Source organism: Puma concolor, chromosome B4, assembly GCF_028749965.1.
Source record: "Puma concolor isolate L17-30 chromosome B4, mPumCon1.1.hap2, whole genome shotgun sequence".
NCBI classification, from domain to species: Eukaryota; Metazoa; Chordata; class Mammalia; order Carnivora; family Felidae; genus Puma; species Puma concolor.
In genome coordinates, this window is record NC_141673.1 from 62,867,459 (window position 1) to 62,895,380 (window position 27,922).

A 27,922-nucleotide genomic window follows, 5' to 3' on the forward strand; every position below is an offset into this window, starting at 1 on the left:
ATAAAATCTTTGGTGGGGAGCCTGGGTGGCTCAGTCAGTTGAGTGTCCGACTTCAGCTCAGGTCACGATCTCGCGCTCCGTGAGTTCGAGCCCCGTGTAAGGCTCTGGGCTGATGGCTCAGAGCCTGGAGCCTGTTTCCGATTCTGTGTCTCCCTCTCTCTCTGCCCCTCCCCGTTCATGCTCTGTCTCTCTCTGTCTCAAAAATAAATAAACGTCAAAAAAAATTAAAAAAATAAATAAATAAAATCTTTGGGACAACTGGGTGGCTCATTTGGTTGAGTGTCAGTCTCTTGAATTCGGCTCAGGTCATGATCCCAACCTCAGGCTCTGTTCTGAGCACAGTGCCTGCTTGAGATTCTTTCCCCCTCTCTCTCTTTGTTCCTCCCTCCACTCCTCCCTACTCATGTGTGCTCTCTCTCTCTTTCTAAAAAATATATATATATATAATAAAAATCTTTAAAAAATAGTAATAATTGAAAGCTTATTTATTTATTTTGAGAGAGAGAGCATACACGGGAGGGACAGAGAGAAGTGGAGGGAGAGAATCCTAAGCAGGCTCTGCAATGTCAGTGCACAGCCTGATGCAGGACTCGATCTCAGGAACAGTGAAATCATGACCTGAGCTAAAATCAAGAGTTGGGACACTTAACCCACTGAGCCACCCAAGCACCCCTAATTTTTTTTTTTTAAAGTACCATCTTGGTTACCACATGAGAACAAATTTTAATATAGTCTTTCCATTTGATGCTTTACCTAAAATCGTCCCAAGGCTGTCTTCTCGTAATTCAACTGCTGGTGCAAACATGTTCCTTCTTCAAAGAGGCCTTCTCGACACCAGGACTAAAAGTTGCTTCCCCACCTCCCCACTTTCTGTCTCATTACCCTGAAAGCACTCTTCACTACTGAAATATTTGTGTTTATTGGGTTATTAACTGTCTCCCCTTCCCCACAAAGATATAACTTCTACCAGAGCCAGGACTTGGTCTGTCTGCTCGTCTCCCCATGCCTAGAACAGTGCCTTGCACATACTATGTCCTGTTAAGTATTTGTTGAAATACTTACTGAATAATAAATAGTGTTCTTTAATTCCCAGTGCTATATATTTAATCTCATTTGATCATTACAACTCTTTGAGTAAAATGGGATTACTAGCCCCAGAGTAAAGAGATTCAGAGAATCATCTCGCTGGAAGTCACAGGCTAACTAAATAACAGGGTTGGGACTGCTTAGGTAGGTGGCTTGTTTTTTCCAATACATTCACTCCAGTTCTAGGACTAAGGGCATTTCACACTACTTTCCAATTAAGGAAGTGATAACTCTGGAGGAGAGTAGAAACAACCTGCACATTTATTTGTAAGTCGCCAGTTCCCTTACCATCCCCACCCCTTATGCAGTCACACACATAGCAGAGTTATGGCCACACTGATATTATTCTAAGTGCAAAGAAGAAAATGCAATTACTCAACTGTTTGGCAACCTGAATCTCCTTGTGTATCCGCCTCAAGTCCCTCCCCGCCCCCTTTTTCTTTTAAAACAGCTTCATTTAGGTATAATCTTTCTTTTTTTTTTTTTTTCCACGTTTATTTATTTAGAGAGAGAGAGAGAGAGAATCCCAATCAGGCTCCGTCTCTCGGGTGGAGCTCATAGCCCAAATCAAGAGTCTGATGCTGAATCAACTGAGCCACCCAGGTACCCCAAAACTCTTGTTATTCAAGTGTGCTCCTTTAGCGGCCAAGGGAGGGGAAACCAAAGTGCGCTCCTTTTAAATAATCTCATTCCCTAGAATGTTTACTTGAATATACACTTTTGAGTTTATTTATTTAAGGGATTGCTATACCCCAGGTGGGGCTTGAACTCATGACCTTAAGATCAAGAATCGCATCCTCTTCTACCAGGCGCCCCTTCACGCTACCTTTTGGATCTCCACCACTACAGGCATCTGGAAGGATTCCCTTTCCCTTTCGTTTTACCCCTATATTCCACAGCCAAACACGTGTAACCTGTGTGTACCGAATTCGCTCAGCCTCTCTCCCCAGTCGAGCCCGACCCACCGAAAGCCCGGCCCCTTCTTTTTTCCGGAGCCCCGCCTTTCGGCCCCTTTCCAACTTAGGTCCTACAGATCTCGCCCTTCCTCCCCCAGCACCCCCCACATCTCGCGAGAGGTGAGAGCCCCTGGCCGGACGAGAAGAAAGTATCTGCTCCGCTGAGGGGGGAAAGAAGGAGCTGGAGACAGATTGTGGGACCGAACGCGGGCGGGCGGGAGGCGACGGAGCTACCAGCGGGTGAGTTCTTTTAACATTAACTAGTCCATGATCTGGCAGAGTCTCCCTTTCAACTCTGGCCAGTCCCAGTGTCCCAGGCCGGGGTCTCCCCTCCCAGTCTGTGTTGGACGGGGGCGCTGAGGCGGTGGCCGGGCCCAGTCTGAGGAAGTGGGTGGGGCATGGGCTAACGCCGGCCAATAAAAGAGAAGGAAGCTACGATTGGCGGCGATGAACACTAATGAGAGATCGTCCTTACCTTGCGGAGTGCCGCCCCTCTTCTCTCCCTCCTACCGCCTCCTTCCTTTGGGGGGGAAGGCGGGGCCAGAGGCCTGAAGTGTGGGGAGAACTTGGGGTAAGTAGCCCCGGGGGGCACAGGGCGTGGCAAGGAGAGGGGAGTTGAATCCTGAGGGAATGGAAGTCTGGTAGAGCCTAATGGGAGGATCAGGGGATGGAGTGGAACGGGAGGAAGGGGAAGGGTACTAAATTGGTTGAAGACCCAGGCTTATCAAAGAGTGGTGTTAGGAGCTTGGCATTGGAAGAGCCAGGAGTAATAGGCAGGAGGTAGGGAGAGTAGGTGAAAACATGGCACTGGGTTTGGTTGGAAAGATAGGTAGGAGTAAATCATTGGAAATGGGAGTCCTGGCATTTCGACAGCATTATGAAAAAGCATAGGGACAGGATTTCAGAGAGAAAGTCTGAATTTGGAGAAGATTCAGTGAATGAGTTTAGGAAGTTAATAGGGGTGGACTTAGTAGTCAAAAAGCATCGGTTTGGAGAAGGGTGTAGGAATTCAGAGCGGGTAAAGGAGGTGGTGTTTGGAAACGAGACAGCTGATAGATACGTTTTTAGCCTAGGTATCAGAAGCAGCCTAGGATATTGATTCGGGGCTTTTGGTGTATAGGGCACCTAGTCTGGTGACCAGCTTGCAAGAATGGTGGGATAGGGGTACAGGAGGAGAAAAATAGAACAATTTCATCACTTCTATTGTGATTTCCTTTCTCTCTCTCTTCCTTTTCCTACACTCCTATCTTCCTAAACTCAGGGATGGGGGCTTGGGACTTAAGCAGCCCAAGTTGGAGCCCCATTGGGAGTCATATGTTGCTCTGAATTGCTTGTTATGTTCTCTGACTGGGGTGTTTACTACCCAGGGCACCTCCTACCCAGATTGCCGCGTTGCTACTTTCCTAACTTTAAAAGTTTGTTTTCCACTTAATAGAGGAGTATTTTAGTATCTTCGAAGGTTGTGTCCTAGTAAGTGTAGGGTTGTGGGGGTCTGCAGAGCTTTCTGGGCAAGCTCGCTTGATTCTTATGTTTAAAAACTTTGCAGTAGTATAAGTAAAGTAATTCTTATAAAGACATCGGTCTTTACAGTTCTTGTAAGCACAGAAAAATATACTAAATTGAAGTTTGTTTTGTTAAACGTCGTATCCACTTATATTCTTGAAGAGTTGTTAAATGGATGGCTGTAGTTAGTTTTCATTAGCTTATATATTTTAAATGGTGTAAATAAGATGGACATGTATTTCAGGAAAGTGAAAAAAATTCAGTTTCTTCCTTTGTGTCTAGACTCAGAAGCTAAAGATATGTCATAATATCTTAGGGCAAGTGTTGAGGAAATCAAACACAATTTGTACTTAAACATGGAGGATGTAAGGTAAGTGGAGACTATTGCGAAATGTAACATGTCTGTAAGAAGCTAAAGAAAAGTTTGGCAGCTATACTAAGTAGTCTTACCAGTTCTTAATTCTGTACAGCAAAGGGACAAGCCTTTGCCCTTTGTTTGATAGTTGTGTATTTAATAATGGATTGAACCAATGCAGCCAATTAATTAATAACTTCTTTTCTATTGCATAGATTTGCCTTTTCCATCCTTCTCTTCTCCTTTTACTTTTGAGAAGCAAAATAATGTCTGAAATGCCGGTAAAGCTGTTACATAAAGAGAAGCTGGAGTGTGTTGCTTTGTATTAACCTTCGGTTTTCAGGGACCATTTGGAGCTTTTTCTCCTGGCCAGAAAGTTGCCCCTACAACACATTAAGACTAATTAATTACTGACACTTTGGCATTAATTACTGAATTGGGTTCCAGTATTTCACATTTACAGCAGTTCTGTTGGGCATTCAGACATTTTTGCGGTTTGCCTGACAGCAGCACAAAAAAATATACAGTGAAGAAGCAAAGTCCCTTGTTTTATTCTCCCATCCTAGAATTTGTGATGGCTTTAACTTGGGCACTATTAAATGCAAGATTCTTTTTTCCTTCATTAGTGTTAACACCTAGCAGAAAGCTAGAGAGTGCTAATATTCCTCATCTTTAAGCTTGTGGATCAAAGGTTACATCCTGTGAGAGTTTCAGTGTTGTAATTTTTAAGCATTTTGGTTTACCATTGCTTTTAAATGTTCACGGATACTGCTCTTGTACCTCCCTTCTCTTTCCTCTCCCACTTCCAAAATGAAAATTGTTTTTTTCAACCAACTCTTAAGCTATACTGCTTTGCCTCAAGTAAAGTCCCTGGCTCTGCCTGAACACAGCTGCTCTGAAGTTCTCACAAGTTACTGTTTTGTACATGTCAAGACGGAGTTTTTCCTAGGCTTCAGTAGGAGGGAGTCAGTGTTCAAGCAGCCTCATCCACGCCTGATAAGGAGGAGTCTTCTCCTTGCAAGGAAGTTTTAGGTGGAGCAAATAGCGTTGCCTTGTACATGCATAACAAAGACAGCTCTCTTCTTGAGACTAGTTGGCAGGCTGGCATATAATTGTCCCTTATCCCTTGATAAAGGTACTAAAGTTAAGATGCAGATGTTGTTTCTTTGAGAAAAACAAATGCAGCATTCATTAAGAAAGAAGAAGCATTAATTTCTTTTGTTGTTGGTTTCTCTGAAAATGGTATTATGATTTTAGAGTTCATGAAAAAGTCTTCCATCGGGGTACCTGGCTGGCTCAGTCGGTGTAGCTTGCAACTTTTGATCTTGGGGTCATGAGTTCGAGCCCCATGTTGGATGTAGAGAGAGAATACTAAAAAAAAATAAATAAACTTTAAAAAAGAGAAAAGGTCTTCCACCTATTTAGAAACATGTCAAGGAAAACAATTTTTAAGCATCTGGTTTTTGAATGTTGTCTTCCTGCAGCAGGCTTCTTTGGGGATCAATATATTCATGAAATATGAAAATACATTATATTTGGAATCCCTGGTAGTTGGGTCTTTTCACTTCCTAATGTTATAAGGAAGAGGTCCCCACTTCACAGATACCCTATCCCATTATTGGAGGTCTACTTTTAGAACATTCTTTACATTGTGCTGAAGCTCTGTAGTTCTGCCATTTGCAGCTACAATAAATAAACCTAATTATTTGTCAACATGGTAGCCCTTCAAATATTGGAGGACGGTTATGTCCCATGAAGAGAGGCTTCTCTTACTGGGGTAGATATCCCAAGTTATTTCAGCCATTCCTCAAATGACCATTTTTAATAAAGTTCACGTTCTTCATCAACTTGGTTTCCTGAATCTTTAGGGTTTCTTATCGAGAACTGAAATAATGACATCTCAGGTATAATCTGATCAATACATAGTACAAGGGAGAGTATGGCCTCTTTTCTGCTGCACTTGGTACCTCTGTTCTTAAAGTCTAAGATTGCATTAATTTGCGTAATTTTTTACATGTAATTGATGACCTTACATTTATCCTTGTTATTGTCGTCTTGTTAGTTTGTGTTTATTGTTTTAGCTTAATAATGTTATTTAGCCTCTTGGCCATTCCTCATGTCATATTCTCATATTTGTATCATTGATAGATAAATTTGATAAACAAGACATAAACATGACCCCTATGTGTTTGTTTTAGGTCACTGGTAAAAATAAGTAAGAGTGGAGTGATGCTCTGTAAATCAGCACTCCATTAATCAACCTTTTGGGTAAAACTCAATTGTGAATCCACCTACTGTTTTATGTTCTTAACCTACATTTCCTGTGAAATATGAAGAGGTATCTTGTTGAAATCTAAATATATTGTCTCTGACCTATCCCTGAGCTCCTAGGCTAGTGACCTGTTAAAAAATGAAATGAAGTTAGGGGCTCCTGGGCTCAATTAAGCGTCCGACTTCAGCTCAGGTCATGATCTCAGGGTTTAGTTCTTGATTTTGAGCCCCACATTGGGCTCTGTGCTGACAGCTCAGAGCCGGGAGCCTGCTTTGGATTCTATGTCTCCCTCTCTCTGCCCCCTCCCTGCTCACGTTCTCTCCCTCTCTCATCTCTCAAAAATAAACATTAAAAAAAAAGAAATGAAGTTAGACATTAGTTGCTACCTAGCTATGTTACGCTAGTGTTTATATATCACTACATTACTTGCCGGTTGTTCATAAGCCATCTATTTAATAATTCCCCTATTTTGGGGGCGCCTGGGTGGCTGAGTCGGTTGAACGTCCGACTTCGGCTTGGGTCATGATCTCACCATTCGTGGGTTCGAGCCCCACATCAGGCTCTGTGCTGGCAACTCAGAGCCTGGAGCCTTCTTCGAATTCTATGTCTCCCTCTCTCTCTTCCCCTCCCCTGCTCATGCTCTGTCTCTCTCTCTCAAAAATAAATAAACATTAAAAAAATAATAATTCCCCTATTTTTTAGCTGTAATTTTCCTCCCATTTCCAACATTGCTGGTCCTGCTTTATTTATTTTTTTTTTTTACTTTTTCTTTATTTTTTAAACAATTCTAGAATGATTAACAGTGTTTCTTCATAGTTGGATGTTTTTTGTCATCAGGTGAAATTCTGTTTTAGAAACTTTTAGGAAGGAAAAAAAAGAAACCTTTAAGAAGAAATGTCATTCCCTCAACATTTTATTCATTTATTCATTTATTTATTTTTAAGTATTTATTTTTGAGAGAGAAAAAGAAAGAGAGAGAAAATCCCAAGCAGGCTTCACACTCCGCGCTGAGTCCAACGTAGGGCTTGGTCCCAGGACTGTGAGATCATGACCTGAACCGAAATCAAGAGTCAGTTGGACGCTTAACCAACTGAGCCACCCAGGCACCCCATTCCCTCCACATTTTAAGTTACGTATTAAAAAATTAAACTTTTGCCCATGTAACAGTTATATTGTAGCTGCCCCATAATATTGATACCTCCAAATTAGACCTAAGTTTTCATTTTCTGTTTGGAATAAAAACCTATACCACCTGTAAGAAAACACACACACACACACACACACACACACACACACACAAAATTGACATTTATAATTACAGTTTATTGATGTGGTGGGCTAAGTTTGCCATGTTCTGTGCTGTAGGTAAAATTGTGCTAGCAATAAGCCAGAAATCAGAAGACATCTCTCTAGGGACTAAAGACGATGTTGGCAGCCAACAACTTTCCTGTGTGTTAATTTTAGACCTGATAGTTGAATTTATGTTTGAGCAGTTTTAGCTGATAAATGCATTTTTTAAAGCACCTTCCTCTTTTGGGGTTTTAATTTTTACTTTCACTTTTAGAAAATTGCAAATTGTGAATGGAAATGTCTGTGCAGAATAAAGTAGCATGCCATTAGGGACAGGATGCATCTTCTTTTGATAGCTTCTCATCCATCTGAGATTGTTTAGTTACGAATTCTCCTGGAAAGCAGAACGATGGACTTGACGACCCCTCAAGGTCCTTTCCAGTCCACACATTCATAAATAGAAACTCAGATCAAAGAACTTACTGTTGAAGAATCAGGAAGAAAAATAGAGTGTAAAGAAAATGAAATTGAAATGGTTCTACTGACCCAGTGGGAATGGCTAAACAAAAAGTAAGGAACATAAATGAGAAGAAATAACTCCTTTGAGCAAAAACACCAGAAAACAAAACAAAACAAAAAACAAAAGTCAACAACAACAAATATTTTGCATTGGGGTCATTTCATGTCTTTAAATATTTCATCATGATACTTTCTTTCCAAAATTTCCCTGGTGGATACTTTGTATTGAAAGAATTTTTTTTTTTTCTTTCCTTAAGTCATAGTATTTTGTTTCCTTTCCTTCTCTTGTTTATCCTTTTGTTTAGAAACTTTTTTTGGTGGGGGAAGGATTTGAATAATATACCCACTGCCTGTATACAATGAAGAAGATTCAGTTTAGTTTTGAAAGTAAATGTATACTGCTTGGCTTCCTTAGAGAGGAAGGATGAGTGTTATATTTCAGGAAAAATTTTATGAAAAGACCAGTTTGTTATGTAGTTTTTAAAGCTTTGTAAGCAGACACCTAGGAAAGATTCCCAACTAAGGCAACTGTGAGTTACTACATTAGTATTGTGAAGGGTATAAGAACACTTAGTAGGAGAACAAAACTCATTAGAGACTCACAACTTCACTTTGTTAGCTTTTTCTCATTTTTTGGTGATTTTAATTCTAAATGTTCTCATATATTTGAAACCCGAGCATGTATAGAATTTCTCTTCTGGGGGTACCTGGCTGGTTCAGTTGTAGAGCATGAGACTCTTGGTCTTGGGGTTATGAGTTCGAGCTCCACGTTGGAGGTAGAGTTTAGTTAATAAAAAAAGGTTTCCCTTTTCTATTCAGTACTGCATTTATCCTTAATAAATGTCAATTTATGAAGGTCTAACAAGAGCCATGATTTAGCTTAAAAAGTCACTTTTTGTGAGCTTGTGGCTTGGGCCTCTGTGGGACATTGTTTTGACATAGCCCCACCTTCTCACAAAATCCAACTTGTTTTGAGTAGAATTACCTATTAATATCTTCTTATCTGGTATAGTGCTTTTTGCTGACATAATGGACAAAGGAGATTTATATGCTAAATTGGTCATACTGTATTTGGGGCTTAAAATTTACAATGTGGTAGAAAAATTACATTTTTTTCACATTAAAAAATAGAGTGTAATCATTCTTTTTGAATAGGAATATGCCTGACTATATTATAAAAACAGGATGACTTATTGGATAGAACATATGACTGCTATAAATGATTTGTGTTGGCACCAAGTTTCTTGCCAGTAATGTTTGTTTAAGCTTTATCAAACTTGAGTGACACCATGTTGGTTTTATTTAACATGGTTTTTCTGGTGTTTCTGATACTAACTTGTCTCCTGTAGCACCATTTTCTTTATTGTTTTAAGTTTTGGGCAAGCAGTAGTTTGCTGATATTTTATACATCTGTGTTTGGGACTGTTGAAAGCCAATCAATGAGCATTAGAATACCCCAAACAGATCACTGTGTTGCCAGTCTGTGGACAGTCTTAGAAAATAGATACCGGCCCCCCCCCCCCCCCCCCACCCCGGACAGTTTCTAACCATTGCCATGATTGTCATCATGAGATAACTGTAGCAATTTCTTATCTAGGACCAACCTCATACTGGAGTTTAATGTTAAAGTCTATCAGGTTTGTTGTTGTTTGCAGTCTGTTTAAATTAAGTCCATAAAAAAAATAGTAAGTTCATGAAGATGTTAAATTTATCCTTAAAGATTAGTATTTTGGGGCGCCTGGGTGACTCAGTTAAGTGTTTGACTTTGGCTCAGGTCATGATGTTGTGGTTCCTGGGTTCCAGCCCTGCATCAGGCTCTGCACTGACAGCTCAGAGCCTGGAGCCTGCTTCAGATTCTGTGTCTCCTTCTCTCTCTGTCCCTACCCCACTTAAACTCTCTCTCTCTCTCTCTCTCTCTCCCAAAAATAAATAAACATTAAAAAAAAGTTAAAAGATTAGTGTTTTGGGGTTGACTGGTGTTGGTTTATTGTTTTAGTGATGATACTTTATCTGAAAATGAGTAGGAAAAAACACAAAACACAACATTAGATTTAAAAAAAAATTTTTTTTAATGTTTATTTATTTTTTGAGAGAGAGACAGAGTGTGAGTGGGGGAGGGGCAGAGAGAGAGAGAGAGAGGGAGACACAGAATCTGAAGCAGGCTCCAGGCTCCAAACTGTCAGCACAGAGCCTGACGCGGGGCTCAAACTCACAAGCTGTGAGATCATGACCTGAGCCGAAGTCAGATGCTTAACCAACTGAGCCACCCAGGCGCCCCCAACATTAGATTTTTGACAGCTTACCATTTTCCAGGAATTTTTCGACTCCTAAAATGCATATTGAAGCCAAACATAAATAGGTATAATGTTCTCTAGTTATTTCTAACTCTGCTTCCTGCTTAGCAGGTTGTTGCTTCTTTGTCTTTGCTTTATTAACTTTTCTGAGGATAGCTCAGAATAGTTCCTTGAATCCTCCAAAAGCCTAGAGAGACTTAAAAAAAAAAATTCTAGTCAAGTAGTTGCCTATATGAAGCTGCTTTCAGATAGGTTCCAAGCTTTGGCCATGTGTTGCCTAACTTATGATTCAGCCTAATTCTCACTCCCATCTGTTTTCAGTCATTTGCTACAAAACTATTTGGTCTATTTAAGCTGGCTCCTTTTTTTGAAACCTGTCCCTGCATGTCAGAGCTCGAAATCCAGAAATTAATTTTAACCTTCTCTTTGATCAGTCCAGGGTATTCTACTGTTTGTGTATTTCTTAAAGCAATGGATTTCAAACTGCTTTTGGTCTCAGTACCTATCCCTTTATACTCTACAATTGTTGGGGACTCCAAAGGGCTTTGGTTTGTCTTGGTTATATCTATTGATATTGAACATACTAGAAATTAAAATGGAGCAGTTGAAAAAATATTTATTTTATTTTATTTTTAAATGTGTTTTATTTGTTTATTTTTAGAGAGAGAGTGCATGAGAGAGTGGAGGGCGGGAGGGGCAGAGAGGAGGGAGAATCCCAAGCAGGCCCCATGCTCAGCACGGAGTCCTGTGCGAAGCTCCATCCCATTACCCTGGGACCATGACCTGATCCGAAATCAGGAGTTGGGCATTCAACCAACTGAGTCATCCAGGCACTGTGAAAAAATATTACTTTAAAATGATAGCATAAATAACTGTATTATAGTGTCAAAAAAAATTAGGGGAAGGGCTTCAGATCTCTTTAACATCTGGCTTAATAGAAAACAGCTGGATTCTGGGGCGCCTGGGTGGCTCGGTCGGTTAAGCGTCCGACTTTGGCTCAGGTCATGATCTCACGGTCCGTGAGTTCGAGCCCCGCGTCGGGCTCTGTGCTGATGGCTCAAAGCCTGGAGCCTGTTTCCGATTCTGTGTCTCCCTCTCTCTCTGCCCCTCCCCCGTTCATGCTCTGTCTCTCTCTGTCTCAAAAATAAATAAACATTAAAAAAAAAAAAAAAAAACAGCTGGATTCTTATACCTGCTTCTGCATCCAGTCTGTTACACTATGTTGTTTTGGTTGAAGTATATGAGGATAACCTGGGCTCACACTGATACTTGATAGGAAAAGGAAAGATTCTTTTCAGATAGTTGTAGATAGCCTTTCCTTGATACTATACCAGAATCCAAAATGTGGTAGTTTCTTAAAGGTTAGCTGTTGTGTAGAATCTAAAACCACATCTGTGAACTTTTAATACCTTATTACGGTAAAATGAATTAGCCTATCTTGCCCTTTAAACAGATGGTTTACCCATCTATGACTTGAACGGCCCTCTGAAAGGGTCTCAGGGATCTATGGGCATCCCTGCACCCCACTTTGAGAACTGCTGTCTGATAGTACCAAACTGGAAAAATACACGCGTTTACTATGTGGAAGAACTAAACTTTCCAACCACTTTAGTGCCTCTCAAATGCTGGGTTACTGACCATTTGCATTGGAATTACCCAGGGTGTTTTTTTAAGTGTAGATTCTTGGGTCCCAAAGCCAAGAGAATCCAGGAGGCATAGGAATCAGCATTTTTCAAGGTGCCCAGGTGAATATGCTAAAGATTGAGAACTATAGAGCTAGGTTAATTAATCTTATTTTAAGAAAACCTAATTTCTGGGGTGCCTGGCTGGCTCAAGCAGAAGAGCATAGGACTCTTGATCTTGGAGTTGTGAATCTGAGCCCCATGTTGGGTGTAGAAATTACTTAAAAAAAAAAAAAAAAAAGAAAACCTAATTTCTAAAATTTGTAGTCAAATAAAAAGGAATTGGTTGAATAGTCACATTATAAAAGTTCTTATTAATTAACACATATACTCTGACATTTCTTATAATTGGGATCTCCTAATTAAGCATGTACTTTAATTAATAATAGTTATTTATGAATATCAAGAGTTTGCAAACTAAGACCAGAGAGTAAATATGTTAGGCTCTGCAGGCGTGAGGTCTGTGTTGTAAGTACTCAACTCTGCCATTGTAGCACGAAAGTAGCCATAGACAACATGCAAAGGATAAGCTTGGTTGTTTGCCCTTCAAACTTTTTTTTATGGACACTAAAATTTGAACGTCATGTATCGTTTAATTATGATGATTATTTTAATGTTTATTTTTTTATTTTTTTCAAAAAATTTTTTTTAACGTTTATTTATTTTTGGGACAGAGAGAGACAGAGCATGAACGGGGGAGGGGCAGAGAGAGAGGGAGACACAGAATCGGAAACAGGCTCCAGGCTCTGAGCCATCAGCCCAGAGCCCGACGCGGGGCTCGAACTCACGGACCGCGAGATCGTGACCTGAGCTGAAGTCGGACGCCCAACTGACTGAGCCACCCAGGCACCCCTTTAATGTTTGTTTTTAAGAGAGAAAGAGAGACAGAGCACAAGCAGGGGAGGGGCAGAGAGAGGGAGACACACAACCTGAAGCAGGCTCCCAGGTTCTGAGCTGTCAGCACAGAGCCCAATGTGGGGCTCGAACCCACAAACCATGAGATCATGACCTAAGCCAAAGTCAAGCGTTTAACCAACTGAGCCACCCTGGTACCCCAAACTTCATATAATTTTTATGTGTTCTGAAATACTTTTTTTATGGTTTTTTTCAACCATTTAAAAATGTAAAAACCATTCTTAGCTTGTGGGCCATACAAAAACAGGTGGCAGGCTGGCTTTGGCCCACAGACTGAAGTTTGCCAATCCTTGACATATACTAGAACTGGATTGTAAATTGAAAAAATTTATAATAAAATATACTTAATGTTAAAACTATAACATTATTTAATTTCCCTAGACAAAAACAATGCTCCAAGAACTTATAATCCCTCAAATTCATATTTCTGGACATTCATTTATATAATAAACATGTAAGAAACACCTACTGTGTGTAAACTTTTGGAAAGACACAATTCAGTTGGAAGTAGTTATATAATATACAAGTTGTCATATAACTTTCAGGAGTCCTAAAAAGATGTGCTGTCAATTTTTATATCTTCTTTCAGGTGTGTGAGAATAGGTAACTAGGATTCAGGCCAACCTCAACCTCTCGACTCATCTTTTGCCCATTTTTTTTATAACTCTGTACCTCTGTTTTCCAGTCTGTTAGTTAGTTAGCAAAGTGCTTTACGCTTTGTGTTTTTACCCAGATATAAAACAGTAAGGCAAGTTAGTTTAAGATTGTAATGATGTATGTGCTTTCTATATTGTCCTTTTGGAGCAGTTAGTTTATGTACTAGTGAAATAATATATGCTAAACTGTTTTTATGCTAAATAACACAGTGGAAAACAAACTCAGAATTTATGAACAGAAATTTCAATTCCTAAATAATCTACTGCCTAGTAAAACTTGAGTCTTTGTTTTCTGAGGTTCACATAACATGTATTATAGTCTCACAGTTCATATGTTTATTGGCATTTTTTCCTTAAATCATTTTTCTAGATGTAATGCAAATCACAGTAGCACCGAGTATCCTATGGAGAATCAAATGTTGAGACTGCTGTGGTAGAGATCTTTGGTGTTTGTACTCTTTGCTTGGCGGCAGTTAAATTATCTTAGAGTCAGAAACTTAGTATCCAAAGTTATGTTCTTGGAGGAGAACTGTTTGTATATAATTTATTTCTTTTTAATATCATAAGGAAATGGAGTCCATAGAGCTCTGTTTGGGTGCCTGTCTAAACTTTTTAGCTTGTTTATAGCTGAGCTGAAAGGCATTCAGTACCTGCTAAGCTTGATTTCAGCTCTTTATTCTCTTTATGATGAATGGATGGGGCCATTTCTGAATGTTTAATGTAAGTAATACTAGTTGTTAGGGAGCATTCATAGGATTCTGAAAATGAGTCCTTGAAGGTAACAAAGGAGGAACTATCTTGAACTGCTTGATTACCCTGTGTATCGTTATGTTTAAATTTCCACTGTGTCTATTTCTATATGAGCTGTTAGTTTATAATTTTAGAAAGATTTTTTGGTAGTCCATTTTGAACTTGTTAATTTGTCAGTTGGTTCTGTTGCTTTGTAGTAGAGAACGAACAACCTTGTATGATTTGTAAGTATGCTGTTTAGTGCTTTGGAATAGTCTAGCAGATGTGGGCCTTTTTGAAACTCATTAGACATGTTTTGTTTTTTTTTCAGTCATGCAGATCAGCATTTTTTTTTTATTAGATTACATCATATTCTGTATTTTTATTAAAAGCAATCTGTGATCATTGTAGACTTTGGAAAATTCTGAAGGTACAAAGAAGAAAACAAAATCACCTGGAATACCATTACCCAGAGATAATCATTATTAACATTTGATGCTAATTCCCTTATCTTTTTTATGCTTATTATTATTATTATTTGCTTTTTTTTTTTTTTCAGTAGGCTCTACACCCAATGTAGGGCTTGAACTCATGACCCCAAGATTAAGAGTCTCAGAGTCACTTGTTCTATTGACTGAGCCAGCCAGGCATCGTCCCTATTTTGTTTTCTTTTTTTGTAGATTTGGAATTATGGTGCATATGCAATTTTATTTATTTTTATTAAAAAATTTTAAAAAAAATTAAATTAAAATGTTTATTTTATTTTTGAGAGAGAGAGAGGGAGCGAGCATAAGCGGGGCAGGGGTACAGAGGAGCAGAAGAAGGCTCCTTGCTGACAGCAGAGAGCCCGATGCAGCATGCCCTGAGCATGAGTCGGGCCCCCGACTGACTGAGCCACCCAGGTGCCCCACATATGCAATTTGATAGCCTGCTTTTTCCCCCCACAGAATGTATAGCATTTTCTCATGTCATTAGATAGCTTTCAGAAACGTTATTCTTAACAACTTAAATATAGTCTATTGTAAGGCAATATCTTAATTTATATTTATCCATTCTTCTTAAATGTTTAATTTCCGTTCCTTTTTTGTTGTTATAAATAGAACTATGATGAACATTTTAATACATAAGTGATCCATGTTTTGGGCTTTAACCTCAGAATAAAGTCCTGAAAGAATGATTTGTTCAAAGAATATAAAACATTTTAAGACACTTAATATAAATATTGCCAGATGGCTTTCCAGAACGATTGTTCAAGTATGTACTCCCAAAAGTCTTATATGAAGATGCCCTTTCTACTGCATTCTTTTATACTTGAAAATGTATCTTAACAGCTCTGGCCTAGGTTTTGTTTTCAAGGGCCAGTGAAGGGTTAATTTGACAAATAGCTTCCTTCTCCCAATTTCTTAAACCTCTAACCAAAAACTATGGAGCCTCCTCTATGTTATTTGGATGATAAGGAAAGCATAGAGTTAGTTCGTTGTACTAAGTCACATCAAGTACCTTAGGCACAAAGTAGCTGTAAAGTATATACTTAAAATATGTCGTTAGACTTTAGTCTTTATTTTTTTTTTTTTTTTTTTTTTTTTTTTAATTTTTTTTTTTCAACGTTTATTTATTTTTGGGACAGAGAGAGACAGAGCATGAACGGGGGAGGGGCAGAGAGAGAGGGAGACACAGAATCGGAAACAGGCTCCAGGCTCCGAGCCATCAGCCCAGAGCCCGACGCGGAGCTCGAACTCACGGACCGCGAGATCGTGACCTGGCTGAAGTCGGACGCTTAACCGACTGCGCCACCCAGGCGCCCCAGTCTTTATTTTTTTTTAATGTTTATTTAGAGAGAGAGTGCACACGCAAGTGGGAGAAGGGCAGAGAGAGAGGAAGAAACAGAATCCCACGAAGGCTCTGAGCTGTCAGCACAGAGCCCAACACGGGGCTCAGTCTCACAGACCATGAGATCATGACTTGAGCCGACCTGAGCTGAAATCAAGAGTTGGACGGTTAACCGACTGGGCCACCCAGGTGCCCCTTTTACCAAGAGTTTTAATCCCTCTTTTGTGTGCTCTTGTCTATACTCTGGAATTGGCTAGCAAAGGAACTTGACAAATGACCACAAAGAATAAGAGAAATAGCAAGGGATTTAATATATATACTGATCAATCTGACTAATTGAACTTGTAAATTAAGCCATCATTCTTACCACTTATGTGGCAGCTCTCATGCCAGTTGACAAAGATTCTTTGACCAAACTTTAGTCAGGTTCGAGAACCTTCTTGTAGGCCTACCTGTGTACTTTCTTGTAAGATCCAGTTTTAGCAAGAACCACCCCCCCCCCACCTTCGATATCTGATTACCCTCACATCTGATCAGGTTCTCCATCTTTCTCAATCCCCCAGGTTATATGTGATCATTCTGGCCCATCTTTAGCAAGAATTTGGGGGTGCCTAGGTGATTCAGTTGGTTAAGCATCCGACTTCGGCTCAGGTCATGATCTCACTGGTTCATGAGTTTGAGCCCCACATCGGGCTCTTTGCTGTCATCACAAAGCCCACTTCATATCCCCTGGCCCCCTCTCTTTCTGCCCCTCCCCCACTCTCTCAAAAATAAGTTAACATTAAAAAAAAATCTTATTAGGTCGGTTTAGCCAGAATCCCCCTTTGTCCTGATATTTCCTTTTAGTAATTTTCTATCCATTAACCCCTACTGTGGTCGTTGGCTGTAAATTTCCACTTGTCCATGATGTATTTAGAACAGAGCCCAGTTCTGCACTGAAGTCTCTTTCCCCCTATTACAATAGTTCTGAATAAAATCTGTTTTTTACTGCTTTAACTACTGTTCGGCTTTAGTTTTTCTTTGCCACAGATGAGTGAAAGATTCTTTTCTTTCTTCTTCTTCTTCTTTTTTTTTTTTTTTGCAAAGGATTATTGTCTTTTTCAAAAAAAATGTGTATTTATTTTTGAGAGACAGAGAGAGAGAGAGAGAGAGAGAGAGTGCAAACAGAGGAGGGGCAGAGAGAGGGGCATAGAGGATCCGAAGTGGGCTCTGTGCTGACAGCAGTCAGCCCAATGTGGGGTGTGAACACACCATCTGCGAGATCAGGACCAGGGCCAAAGTTGGGTGCTCAACTGACTGACCCACCCAGGTGCCTCTGTCTTTTTATGTCCACTTTGCCTGGCACTTAGTAGTTCCTAAGTAATACATTTTGGTTTTTTTTTTTTAATTTTTTTTTTAACGTTTTATTTATTTTTGAGACAGAGAGACAGAGCATGAACGGGGGAGGGGCAGAGAGAGAGGGAGACACAGAATCGGAAACAGGCTCCAGGCTCTGAGCCATCAGCCCAGAGCCCGACGCGGGGCTCGAACTCACGGACCGCGAGATCGTGACCTGGCTGAAGTCGGACGCTTAACCGACTGCGCCACCCAGGCGCCCCCCTAAGTAATACATTTTGAATGAATGAATGATAGCTAGTCTGAACCCTTTCTAGATTTTCATGAATCTTTAATATTAATGTTCTTTGATATTAATATGTTCTTCTCATTTTATATACTTAGTAGTATCTGCTTTTTGTTATTAGGAACCTAAGAACAGGGCCTTGGGTGTGTTCGTATATGGCTTTTATTCCTTACAAAAATTGGGCCATTTTATGAACAGCAATTGGTTACTAAAGAAATAATCATATTACACCTGGGTCCAGAGAACTGACTTCGTAGTCCTCGCTGACAGATTCCATCCTCATTCTATTAAAAAAGAAGAAAAAAGGATAGATATACCTGTGTGTGTGTGTGTGTGTGTGTGTGTACACATAGAGAATCAGTTTTCTTATTTGCACATTGACCATTTTAGGATATACTTCTGGTTCTGTCAAAACTATGTAACAGATTTTATGAAATTATCCCAGTTAATAAAAATCAGTGTCTGAACCTTGGATTTTCTTCACTTCTCTCCTAGCATTCAGATAACTTTCTGTCTTTTGAATAAATAGTAATTTTTATCATTTATGCATTCTGGTGAGTCTAGTACATGAGCCTTTTTCTCTGCAGACTTGACCTCTAGGATAGCCTTTTTCAGCATCTTTGTTTTCCTGTTCTACGATCTCCTCTGAAAGCATCTCACTTCCCCTTGGAAGTGTCTCTCAATATATGTATCCTTTGCCTTTCATTTGTTGGCTAGTTCTATAAAATGCTTGAGTTTCATCCTGAGGAATAGATCATGGAGAAGACCGCAGACTTGAGTGTCGTGCCCAGACATGTGATCTACTTGTCAAGTTGTACAGTTACAAATGGGCCGTGAGTTACATTCTAGTAAATGGCAGCATTATTATTCAAGACTTCACCTTTGTCTCAGTCTGTACTATAGAAATGTGTTGGTTTTGTTTTTGAGAAGGCATCAGTTTGACCTCTCTCATGTGTGAGATTTGTTTTAAGTATCAAATAGAAATAAGCAACACATTCTCTATATGTAGCAATTGATGCAGCAGATTGGGAATTAAAAAGATGTAAACGGGATTTTTTTTTTTTACTTTTTTTTTTAATGTTTATTTATTTTTGAGAGAGACAGAGACAGAATGCGAGTGGGTTGGGGCAGAGAGAGAGGGAGGCACAGAATCTGAAGCAGCCTCCAGGCTCTGAGCTGTCAGCACAGAGCTTGATGCGGGGCTCGAACTCACAAGCTGTGACATCATGACCTGAGCCAAAGTCGGACGCTCAACCGACTGAGCCACCCAGGCGCCCCGGGATTTATTTTTAATGTTTATTATTTTTGAGAGGGAGAGCACAAGTGGGGGAGGAGCAGAGAGAGAGGGGAGACACAGAATCCGAAACAGGCTCCAGGCTCTGAGCTGTCAGCACAGAGCTTTACATGGGGCTCAAACCCATGAACCATAAGATCATGACCTGAGCCAAAGTTGGATGCTCAACTGACTGAGCCACCCAGGTGCCCCTAGAATTTTAAGTGGGAGAACAGATCATTATTGTTGTTGCTAAATATTCTTTAAAGACAAATCACTTTGAAGTGAAAAAGCAAGAATGATGGAAATGAAAAAGAGCAAGAGACCAACGAATGATTTAAGAATAATTGTGGGTATTTAGGAAAGAGGGCCTTCTTCCTCCCATTGTGATCTTCCTTTTGGTGAAAATGGCAAAACAAAAGCTAGTAAAGTGGGAAGGAAGCAGGAAATCCCAGTTAGTGACTGTAAGATTTCAGTATTTAAAGAGCCATGAAAATGCTTGCTTCTGTTACATTTAATACTTTTCCCCCAACTTGGTTTTGCCTTTTGTTTTCTTTTAGAAAGTCATGATATTGCATTTCTATTCCTAGTAAGGATGCAGTTAAATAAAATTTGGAAGCCATATTTTGTGATGTGATTGTACAAAACCAAGAAAACCAAGTTAAGTTTTGAATTTTGTGGTTTGAGGGAAATTGTTCCAGAGTGTATTTAATCCCTCTCTGTGCCGGCGCTGCCCTAATCCTCAGCCAGCAAGCACCCTTTTCCTCTTCTAGGTAGAAGACAGAACATTTAGCCTCAAATAACAGAACCAAGGTAAAAGGAAGGAATCCTGCCTGGTTCCTTATGTTATGTCTGCTCTAGTCCTTGTAGTTTTAGTCCTGGTTGAAAAATCTGTTAGAGGACCTTGTTGAAATAAAATTCTCATTTTGTGATTATATCAGGAAAGCAGGTTTGGGGACTAGGAAGTGGAATTATCTCCAGCACAGCAGTTAGGAATTTTTCCAGAGACGAATTGCTTTCCAGAAATGTTCTGAATTTTCAGTCCTAGTGGCCTTGGTCTTTGTATTTATTTACTTTTATTTACTTGTATTTATTTTTTGCACTATGTCATAGTTCCAGAAAGTGCTAAAAAAACTCATCACGTATTTAAAACAAACAAACCAGAAAACCCCCTTGTCCTGGGGCTGTGTGAAAAAGAATAAAGCTCTCATTTTCCCAGTACCCAATCATCAGCTCGAGCTGGCTTCTCCTAGGAACAGAATTTATTGAAGCAATTTATCCTGGCTAAATGTGATATAAATCTGTGTACACCTATGTACATACAGGCTCCCTTCCATTACAGCAATGCTGCAGCATCAGTTTCCTTCATAGTTAGACCCTGTTCCTATCACCCTGAAAGATGACTAAGAAGCCCTTTCTATTTTATGGGGCACCCCACAATTTTGAACACTGATTAGTTGTGGAATTACTGATCAGACTACCAGAAATACTGGTTTCCAACCCCAGAGTGAGTCTTAAGAGAGTAGAAGAGATGTTACCTAGCTACCCTCTGAGTTTTAAACATGCTTTTCTGATTACCAAATTCAGTCCAGCATTTTAACATTTTATTTTAATGCAGACCTGAGTGAGGTTAACTCTGACCTTTTGATTTTGGTTACAGTTCTGAAGTTGTTTCTAGGCATATTCAAATTCTTCTTCTTCCTCTTTCATCTTCCCTTGTTAATATTCTTTTATACCCCTTTCTTTCTTGTAGAAGGATGTTCAAAAATGTCCTTTAGGAGTTTATTCTATGAAGACTATTTTTATGCCCTTCCCCCCACCCCTTCAAAACACTGTTTGTCTTTTAGGAATATTTTCCCTAGGATTTGCATTTCTCATCCTTATCTACCTCCACCTCTATTTTTATTCCTGGTTGGGAAATGAGAAATTTTCCCAACGCATTCATATTGGAATTATTGTTCTTTGACAAGGAATGTCTATCAACATTTCAAGAGTTTAGCCTCAATAATTAAAAAACAACAACAGTGTAAGCCCTGTTAAATTCTTCAGAGAAATAGAGAGGATGGATGGTGATGCCTTTTAGTGCCATTTCTTTTATCCCCTGCAGCAGCACACATCTGTTGGCTGCAACAGAGCAGCCCAAGAACTCTGGCTGAGAGCAGCACAAACAGCCGGAACATATTCACCCAGTAAACCCCCAAAGAGTCGACATTTGTTTTATTGCTGCTTTTAAAAACCTAGCCATAAATAGAATTAGAGGGGGAAGGGCACCGATATTTCTCCATTTGCCACAGACGATTGGTGGGGGGAGAAGGAGGCTCCCAGTGGGGAGAGAAGGTTTTTATTTTTATTTTTTTATTAATGAAAATCATTTCCCGTGTAGCCCAATAGGATGGGTGCTTTGTTTTCTTTGGCAATAATCTGGGATAAACGGCCCTTGCCAACAGTCTCGTAGTTTATACACCAGGGAGCCAGATTATAGCCCTGTAAAATGGAGCACCCCTCCTATAATCCCTTAATTAATTAAATGACAAATTTTGGTCTTCTCTAGTTCAGAAATATGGCTTCCGCATCGAATGTTCTGTGGATTTATTGACATAGGGAACTGCACTGGTTGTAATTCAGTAGACTAGAGGAGTGTGTTATATACTGTAGCAGAAAGAGGGAAAATCTAGCAAAAGGTCTGAAATTCCTTGACTATTGAGGTCTAAATTTTTCTAATTAAAAGTTTCAGTTGAGGCGCGGTAGATCATATGCCACCTGTCTAATGGGTCTCCCCAAAGTAGCCTGTGTTTATAGCTTTGATAGACAGCATTCTTGGAGCACCTGTTTCTAGGCTTGATATTTTTGAAGCACTTTTTTTTTTTTTTTAAACTCCAGCGTATTTAACATAACTTTTCCCCCTGCCTCCCCCTCCTCAGCTCCGCTCTGCTATATGAAATATGGGAGACGACAGACCGTTTGTGTGCAATGCCCCGGGCTGTGGACAGGTACGTTTACAATATACTTTATTGTGAATGTCTCGTTGTGAATCAAAGTGGCTGTTTTATCACTAAGGCAAAGAGTTTAAAGCCGGTATTTTACGTGATCACTGGAGGTAATCAGATCAGAGGATTTGCAGTGTGTAAATCCATGTTATGAGGAAGTGTAGGCACTCTACCGTAATGAAATCTGCCTTGCTCTCTTTCATATTGTTATTCTACTGGTGTTTGTTTCCCGACACACAGTGTTGGGGAATACATGTTGCTCTCTCCTCCTTTATAAAGCTATCCATCTAAATACAAAACAAGTTTAGAAATATCTTTTCCTCAACCTTCAATGGATATAAAAGTCTGCTTAACATTTAGAATAGGCAGCCGAGAATGTACCCGTTCACTGTGAACCACAATTTGCTGGAATCTGTTGGATTTTTTAAATAAGAAAAAAAAAAAGTTTCTTTGGACTGTTGATCCAGAAAATCATTGCTGGTAGCTAAGGCAGATATCTGTCTATGTAGGGAAGGCAAATCCAGTGTAGAACCTGAGATGTCGCAGCAAATATATAAACTACGAGATTTCTTAGCCATTTTCCCTCTCTTATGCCATGAAATGCCTTGTGCTGTTCGTCAGCTGCCATGTTATTATTTGCATATGTGTACATTTTGTGTCAGATATTTTTCATTATATGCTTTTTTAATAAAGTAATTTTGTTGAAGTTGCCTTTTTTTTTTCTTCTTCCCCATTTTGCACCTTCTTAACTCTTCTTCCTAGACCCTTCCCTACTGCCATGTTCCACAAAGGATGAAGAAAGGAATACAAAGAAAGTTTTATCTGCCTTCATGAATTGATTTTATGGAACCTGAAGGTTGAATTTCTGTTCAGTTAGGAATATGCCATGTGACTGCCCAGTGACACTTACTGGTGGTATGTGAGATTGCAGACTAGTTCTATTAAACATTGTAAATACTTAGACAAAAAGAGAGAGTTAAGTTCCAGAGATTCCTAGGAATTGGAATTTGAGAGGTGAATGAGATGGGGGTGGTGACAAGGAATGGGCAGAAGGATGATTCCACATTCCAGTAAATGCTGAAAATTTCAGAGAAGACTAAAAAAGCCATTATATTCTGAAGTATTCAGCATCATAGGGTATATTTCCTTCCTTATCAGAGTTTTCAACTTTATTGTTGGTTGGATGTTTTCCCCGTGTGATTTATGTTTTATTCTTTTACAATAGAAGCCACCTGAGAAATTAGGATAAATTTGTTTCCATTTTCAAACAGCTGTATTAGAATATATATCTGAACTTGATCCCTCCAGATTTTTGTGTGTGGATGTGTTGATAGCAGTAGTTACTGTGATTTCCATAATTGATACCTGGGATCCTTTTCACTTATCTCCCTTTAAAAATCTGCATTTTTGGTGAAAAGAGTTATTTTTCTCATACTTACATTTATTTTTCTTTGTTCATGGCTTAAGCTACTCAGTGCCCCTCTTATATGTTGTATGCTGAAAACCACCTAGACAAGGACTTAAAGAAATTAAAATGGAAAATCATCTCTTAAGCTCTCGGAGGAAGAAAGGTTTAAATAGGTTTCTTCAGACTGTCTATCAGAAAAGAGTAGTTTTCACTGAAATTTGTGAGATCCCAGATGGTTTTGTGTTTGTTTGTTTCTTTTTGTTTTGCATTTTTTGGACTAGAGGTGGTAAAAACAGTAGGACTTTTTACTTTGGTTCCTTTTGTATTGTTGGGTACTGTTTATCATAAGCCTTTTCCTTCCCCTATTCTTCCTCCCATTTCTGAACTGTCTGCTGGTATTTTGGTTGTTAGGACTCATTATAACCTCTAGTATAAGTCCCAAAGGCTTTTTTTTCCCTTTAGTGGATATGGTACTCAGGGAGATGAGTATCTTCTTTTGGATTCAAGGTACTTGTTTCATAGAAAAGCATAGAAAACTACGGCTTAAGTCTATGAAGGTAACTCCTTTGCATGTCAGAACTTTAGGTACAATTGTAGTTCTTTAGTTATATTTAGTCTTATTCCAAGTTTCTCCCAATATCTAAGTAAAATTTAACTCTAGGATCTCTGCAAGACTCACTTTACCTTGATTGCTTTCTATTATATGAAATAGTGGAAATCTGGCAGAGAAGATAAATTTGGGAAAGCAAACTACCCTTGGCCTGTCATCCAACTTCCTTATATCCCTTGAAAATGGTTTCATCCTGGAGCCCCTTTGAGGCCTTCAAGCTATGTATAATCCTCTGTCATTGATTCAAATTTTTTATTCCAGAAATGGTAGAATAACAATTTTTTTAAAAGGCTATGTAAATTCCAGGACTGGCGATAAGGATCATGATAATTTTTACAAGACATGGTTTGGAACTTACTGCCATAGAAGCCTCAAAAATCGGTGGCTCCGGTATACCACTTAGTGGAAGAAGGAATGAAAGCAAATTACAATTCAAGAGACTGATCCTTAAAAAACCAACCAACAGACGAAAACTATATGAATCTTGCATTATTTCAGTATCTGTTCTGTGCCCGGACTTTACCCAATGGGCCCTAAACTCAGAAATCATCTTACGCCTTAATATTAAGGGAAGGTGAAAGGAAAATTTACCTAAAATAGACTAGTGGATTATGCTCTCCACCATATAATCAAAACCACCGGGCTTTCAATGGATACGTAAACATGTTTTGGTTGCTAGGTCTTTAATGGCTGTTATTTTTGGATTCTGTTCATGATCCACTTCCCAACAGTAAGTCTGATGTGACACAGCTGAATTCTAAATATGCTGCATGTACTTTTTTTAAAAAAGATGGCTGCTGAAGGTTGTGTTCTCTGCATTCTTGTCTGAAAAGACAGATGAGAGGGTGTTTTGAGCCCTTTCATTTCTGTTCTCCTGTTGAGACCGTGTTTCTCTTGAGGCCTAATCACTCTCATGAAGAGGAACTTAGGGAAACCAATATTCTTGCTAATACCTCTCTATGGAATGTGGTAGCAGGAGTAGTTAATAGAGCTGCCTCCAGAGAATGGGTTAGTGTTGTTAAGGCAACAGTACCCCAGATACCCTGTGGCAAAGGGTTGGTTGAATTTGAGTGGTTTGGGTTTTTGAAATGTTTATAAGATAGCATCTAATTAAAACCATTCTGACCATAAAATGGCTTTGCTTCTGTTATTAAAATAATAAAAGTTTCGTTTGGTGCTGAATTTAGGTAGTCTTTTAAGTTTTTTTTTTCTTTTAATTTTTTTTAATGTTTATTCATTTTTGAGAGAGAGAGAGAGAGAGAGAGAGAGAGAGAGAAACAGTGTGAGTGGGGGAGGGGCAGAGAGAGAGGGAGACACAGAACTCAAACAGGCTCCAGGCTCTGAGCTGTCAGCACAGACAGAGCCCGACGTGGGGCTCTGCGTGGGGCTGGAACCCACAAACTGAGAGATCATGACCTGAGCTACTCAGGCGCCCCAGTCTTTTAAGTTTTTGATGCTTTGAGAGACATTTTTATTTAAAGATGGATTGTAAAGTTGTTTTATTTTATGTGCAAGCAGAAACAATTACAGTTGACCCTTGAACAGTGCAGGGGTTAGGAACACCCGTGGGGAGTTGAAAATCTGCATACAACTTTTGACCCCCCCAAAAACTTAACTACTAATAGCTTACTGTTGATCTAAAGCCTTACCGATAACATAAATGGTTGATTAACTCATATTTTGTATGTTATATGTACTGTATACTGTATTCTCACAATTGAGTAAGCAGAGAAAAGAAAATGTTATTAGGGAAATTGTAAGGAAGAAAAAATTTACAGTATTGTACTATGTTTATCAAATGGACCTGCCCAGTTCACACCCGTGTCATTCGAAGGTCAGCTGTACTATGTTTTTGACAGTAATCTTGGATTTGTAAATGCAGTTAGATAACTTATCTTTTAGACGTTTTTTGTCCAGTTTTTATTACTAGAAGTCAACAAATTCCATATTCCCATACCTCCCTCTCTGGAACATGACACTGTTTTGCAGTACAAATTACGCAGATTTCAGTAGTCCTTCTGGTTATCATAACAAAGCCTTTGAGCAGAAGCTGATCATATAAGCTTATTACTTAGAATGTCTATTTCCTTAAGAACAGGAACACATTTCCTCGGAGGAGATACTTCTAATGCACAGTATCATCCCATTATTAGCCACTGAGAAAGATTTCTGTCATAACCAACTCTGTATCAACTCTGTCCTTTTAAGGACAAATCTTTTGATTGTTTCTCTGTCCAGTGTGACCTGATCAGCTCTTGTTATTTTTTTTCCCCCTACGGATGTGTCCTACCAGATCTTTTCTTCTCCCAGAGGACATTTAGGTACAGGTTGAGGTTCTGTTCATATCTGAGACCTGAAATACATAACTAGCTCATAGACCTCCAGGGCCTGCTTTCCCTTTCTAAGGCCAAGAATAGCAATAGAGCCCTAGTTGTGGTGGGATTGAGGGCAGCTTCTTGTACCTCCTTATCTTGTCATATAATAGGAATAATGTTTATGGTGCTGTAGTCCTGGCTTCACTTGGCATTTAACCAACCTCCAGTGCTGTTTATTGCTTCGTATCCTCTGCCTCCATGAACATTATCCCTTAAATCTCTATTGCTTTGTAATATATGAGGCAACAAATAGCTTCTATGATTGGTTAAATGCCGGCATACTACAAAGGTATATGTTTTATTGCCTATGTAACACAAATCTATAGAGACTTTTTCTGTTATCCCAGCCCTCCCTTTAAATGGACCATACTGGTACTATGGGACTCTGGATTTTTAATTCTATCCTTTTGGCATGTTTCCCTATTACCTGGCACTGACACAAAAGAAAAGAAGGAAAATGGGTTGGTGCTGGTTACTAATTCTTTATGTTAGGGGAGCATCTTGAATTAGAGAATAACAAGGAAAGAAATGGCTGGTTAGGTAAACCCCATTTATGGTGGTACGTACCATATTTACATGCTTCGACAGGTGAGGGCAATTTCAGGCAGACAGATAAGCCTTTCTTCCTCACCCCCTGCCAAGAGTTTAAAAAAATTCAAATTTTTATTTAATAATTCATATTTCATTCAATAATTCATCCAGTTCCCATCTGGTAAGAGTGCCTGCATGCTGTCAGGCAGCTGAAAATACACTGCATTATACACAATTAGGCCAAATGCTAACCTTGTTTTTTGTAATAATATGTTGATTTTGCAATAACTTTCAGTCCACTCTGACTATGCTGCAGTTTTATGTAGCCTTGTGATGGAAGTAGACCACCATTTTGCATTGTGTAGACAAAATTGGGACTGAGGTTTTTAAAACTATAAATGTATTAAGAGCAAGGAATTCAACCTGTTTTTAACATCAGATCTGGCACTCTTGACGCTTGCCCTTAGAAACGTGTGGTTGATTATTTTAGGTTTTCGTATTACAGTTATTGTTACGTTACTAAGAACATGGTAGATTAAAAGCATCCCTGCTCCAGTTTGCCGAGGGGGTGGGGGGGGTGGGGGGGGGGGAGAGGCTGTATGAACCTAATTAGAGCTATACCCAGGAAATTAAGATGAAATTTTTCAGTTATTCACTCTTGTTTTCCTTGGGTATGACTTAATATTTGGAATGGGAGCCCAGAAGCTGTTCTCAGAGCATTCCTGGTGGAAAAAAAATAAAATCCAGTATCTTTGTATCTCCGTTCTTCCTAAATCAGGAGAGAGGCTGTTTGTTAGTCCCTTCTTTCACAAACTGCCTTCTGTCTCTGGGAGCCTGTCCTTCGTTAGTCCCTCTTTTGCCACCCCTGCAAAACCACATATAGCTAGGTTGTTAACTTGCAAGATATTGTCATCGTCGTGTAGAATTCATCATTCTTTTATCAAATACTCTTCCAGCTAATGCGGCAGATTGAAGAACAGCCAGAGTGTTCCCTCTTTCTGGTTAGTGTGTTTCTTTAATGCAGATTGAC

The 27,922-nt window shown here is 39.4% G+C and overlaps 1 protein-coding gene across 4 annotated transcripts in view; it reads left to right on the plus strand.

Moving 5' to 3' along the window:
• Positions 1-2,138: 2,138 nt before the first annotated feature.
• LOC112867452 (cyclic AMP-dependent transcription factor ATF-7) overlaps positions 2,139-27,922 on the plus strand; it is a 91,439-nt gene continuing 65,655 nt past the window's right edge. Inside the window, exons 1-3 of one of the 4 annotated variants that reach the window (XM_086713227.1) lie at positions 2,667-2,683; positions 3,828-3,915; positions 21,903-21,971. In XM_086713227.1, the coding sequence (XP_086569353.1) occupies positions 21,924-21,971 (48 nt within the window). In that variant the 5' untranslated portion in view covers positions 2,667-2,683; positions 3,828-3,915; positions 21,903-21,923. Of the gene's footprint in view, positions 2,283-2,368; positions 2,614-2,666; positions 2,684-3,827; positions 3,916-21,902; positions 21,972-27,922 lie in introns of those variants that run through there. The other 3 variants (XM_086713226.1, XM_086713230.1, XM_086713228.1) reach the window with 3 other exon arrangements.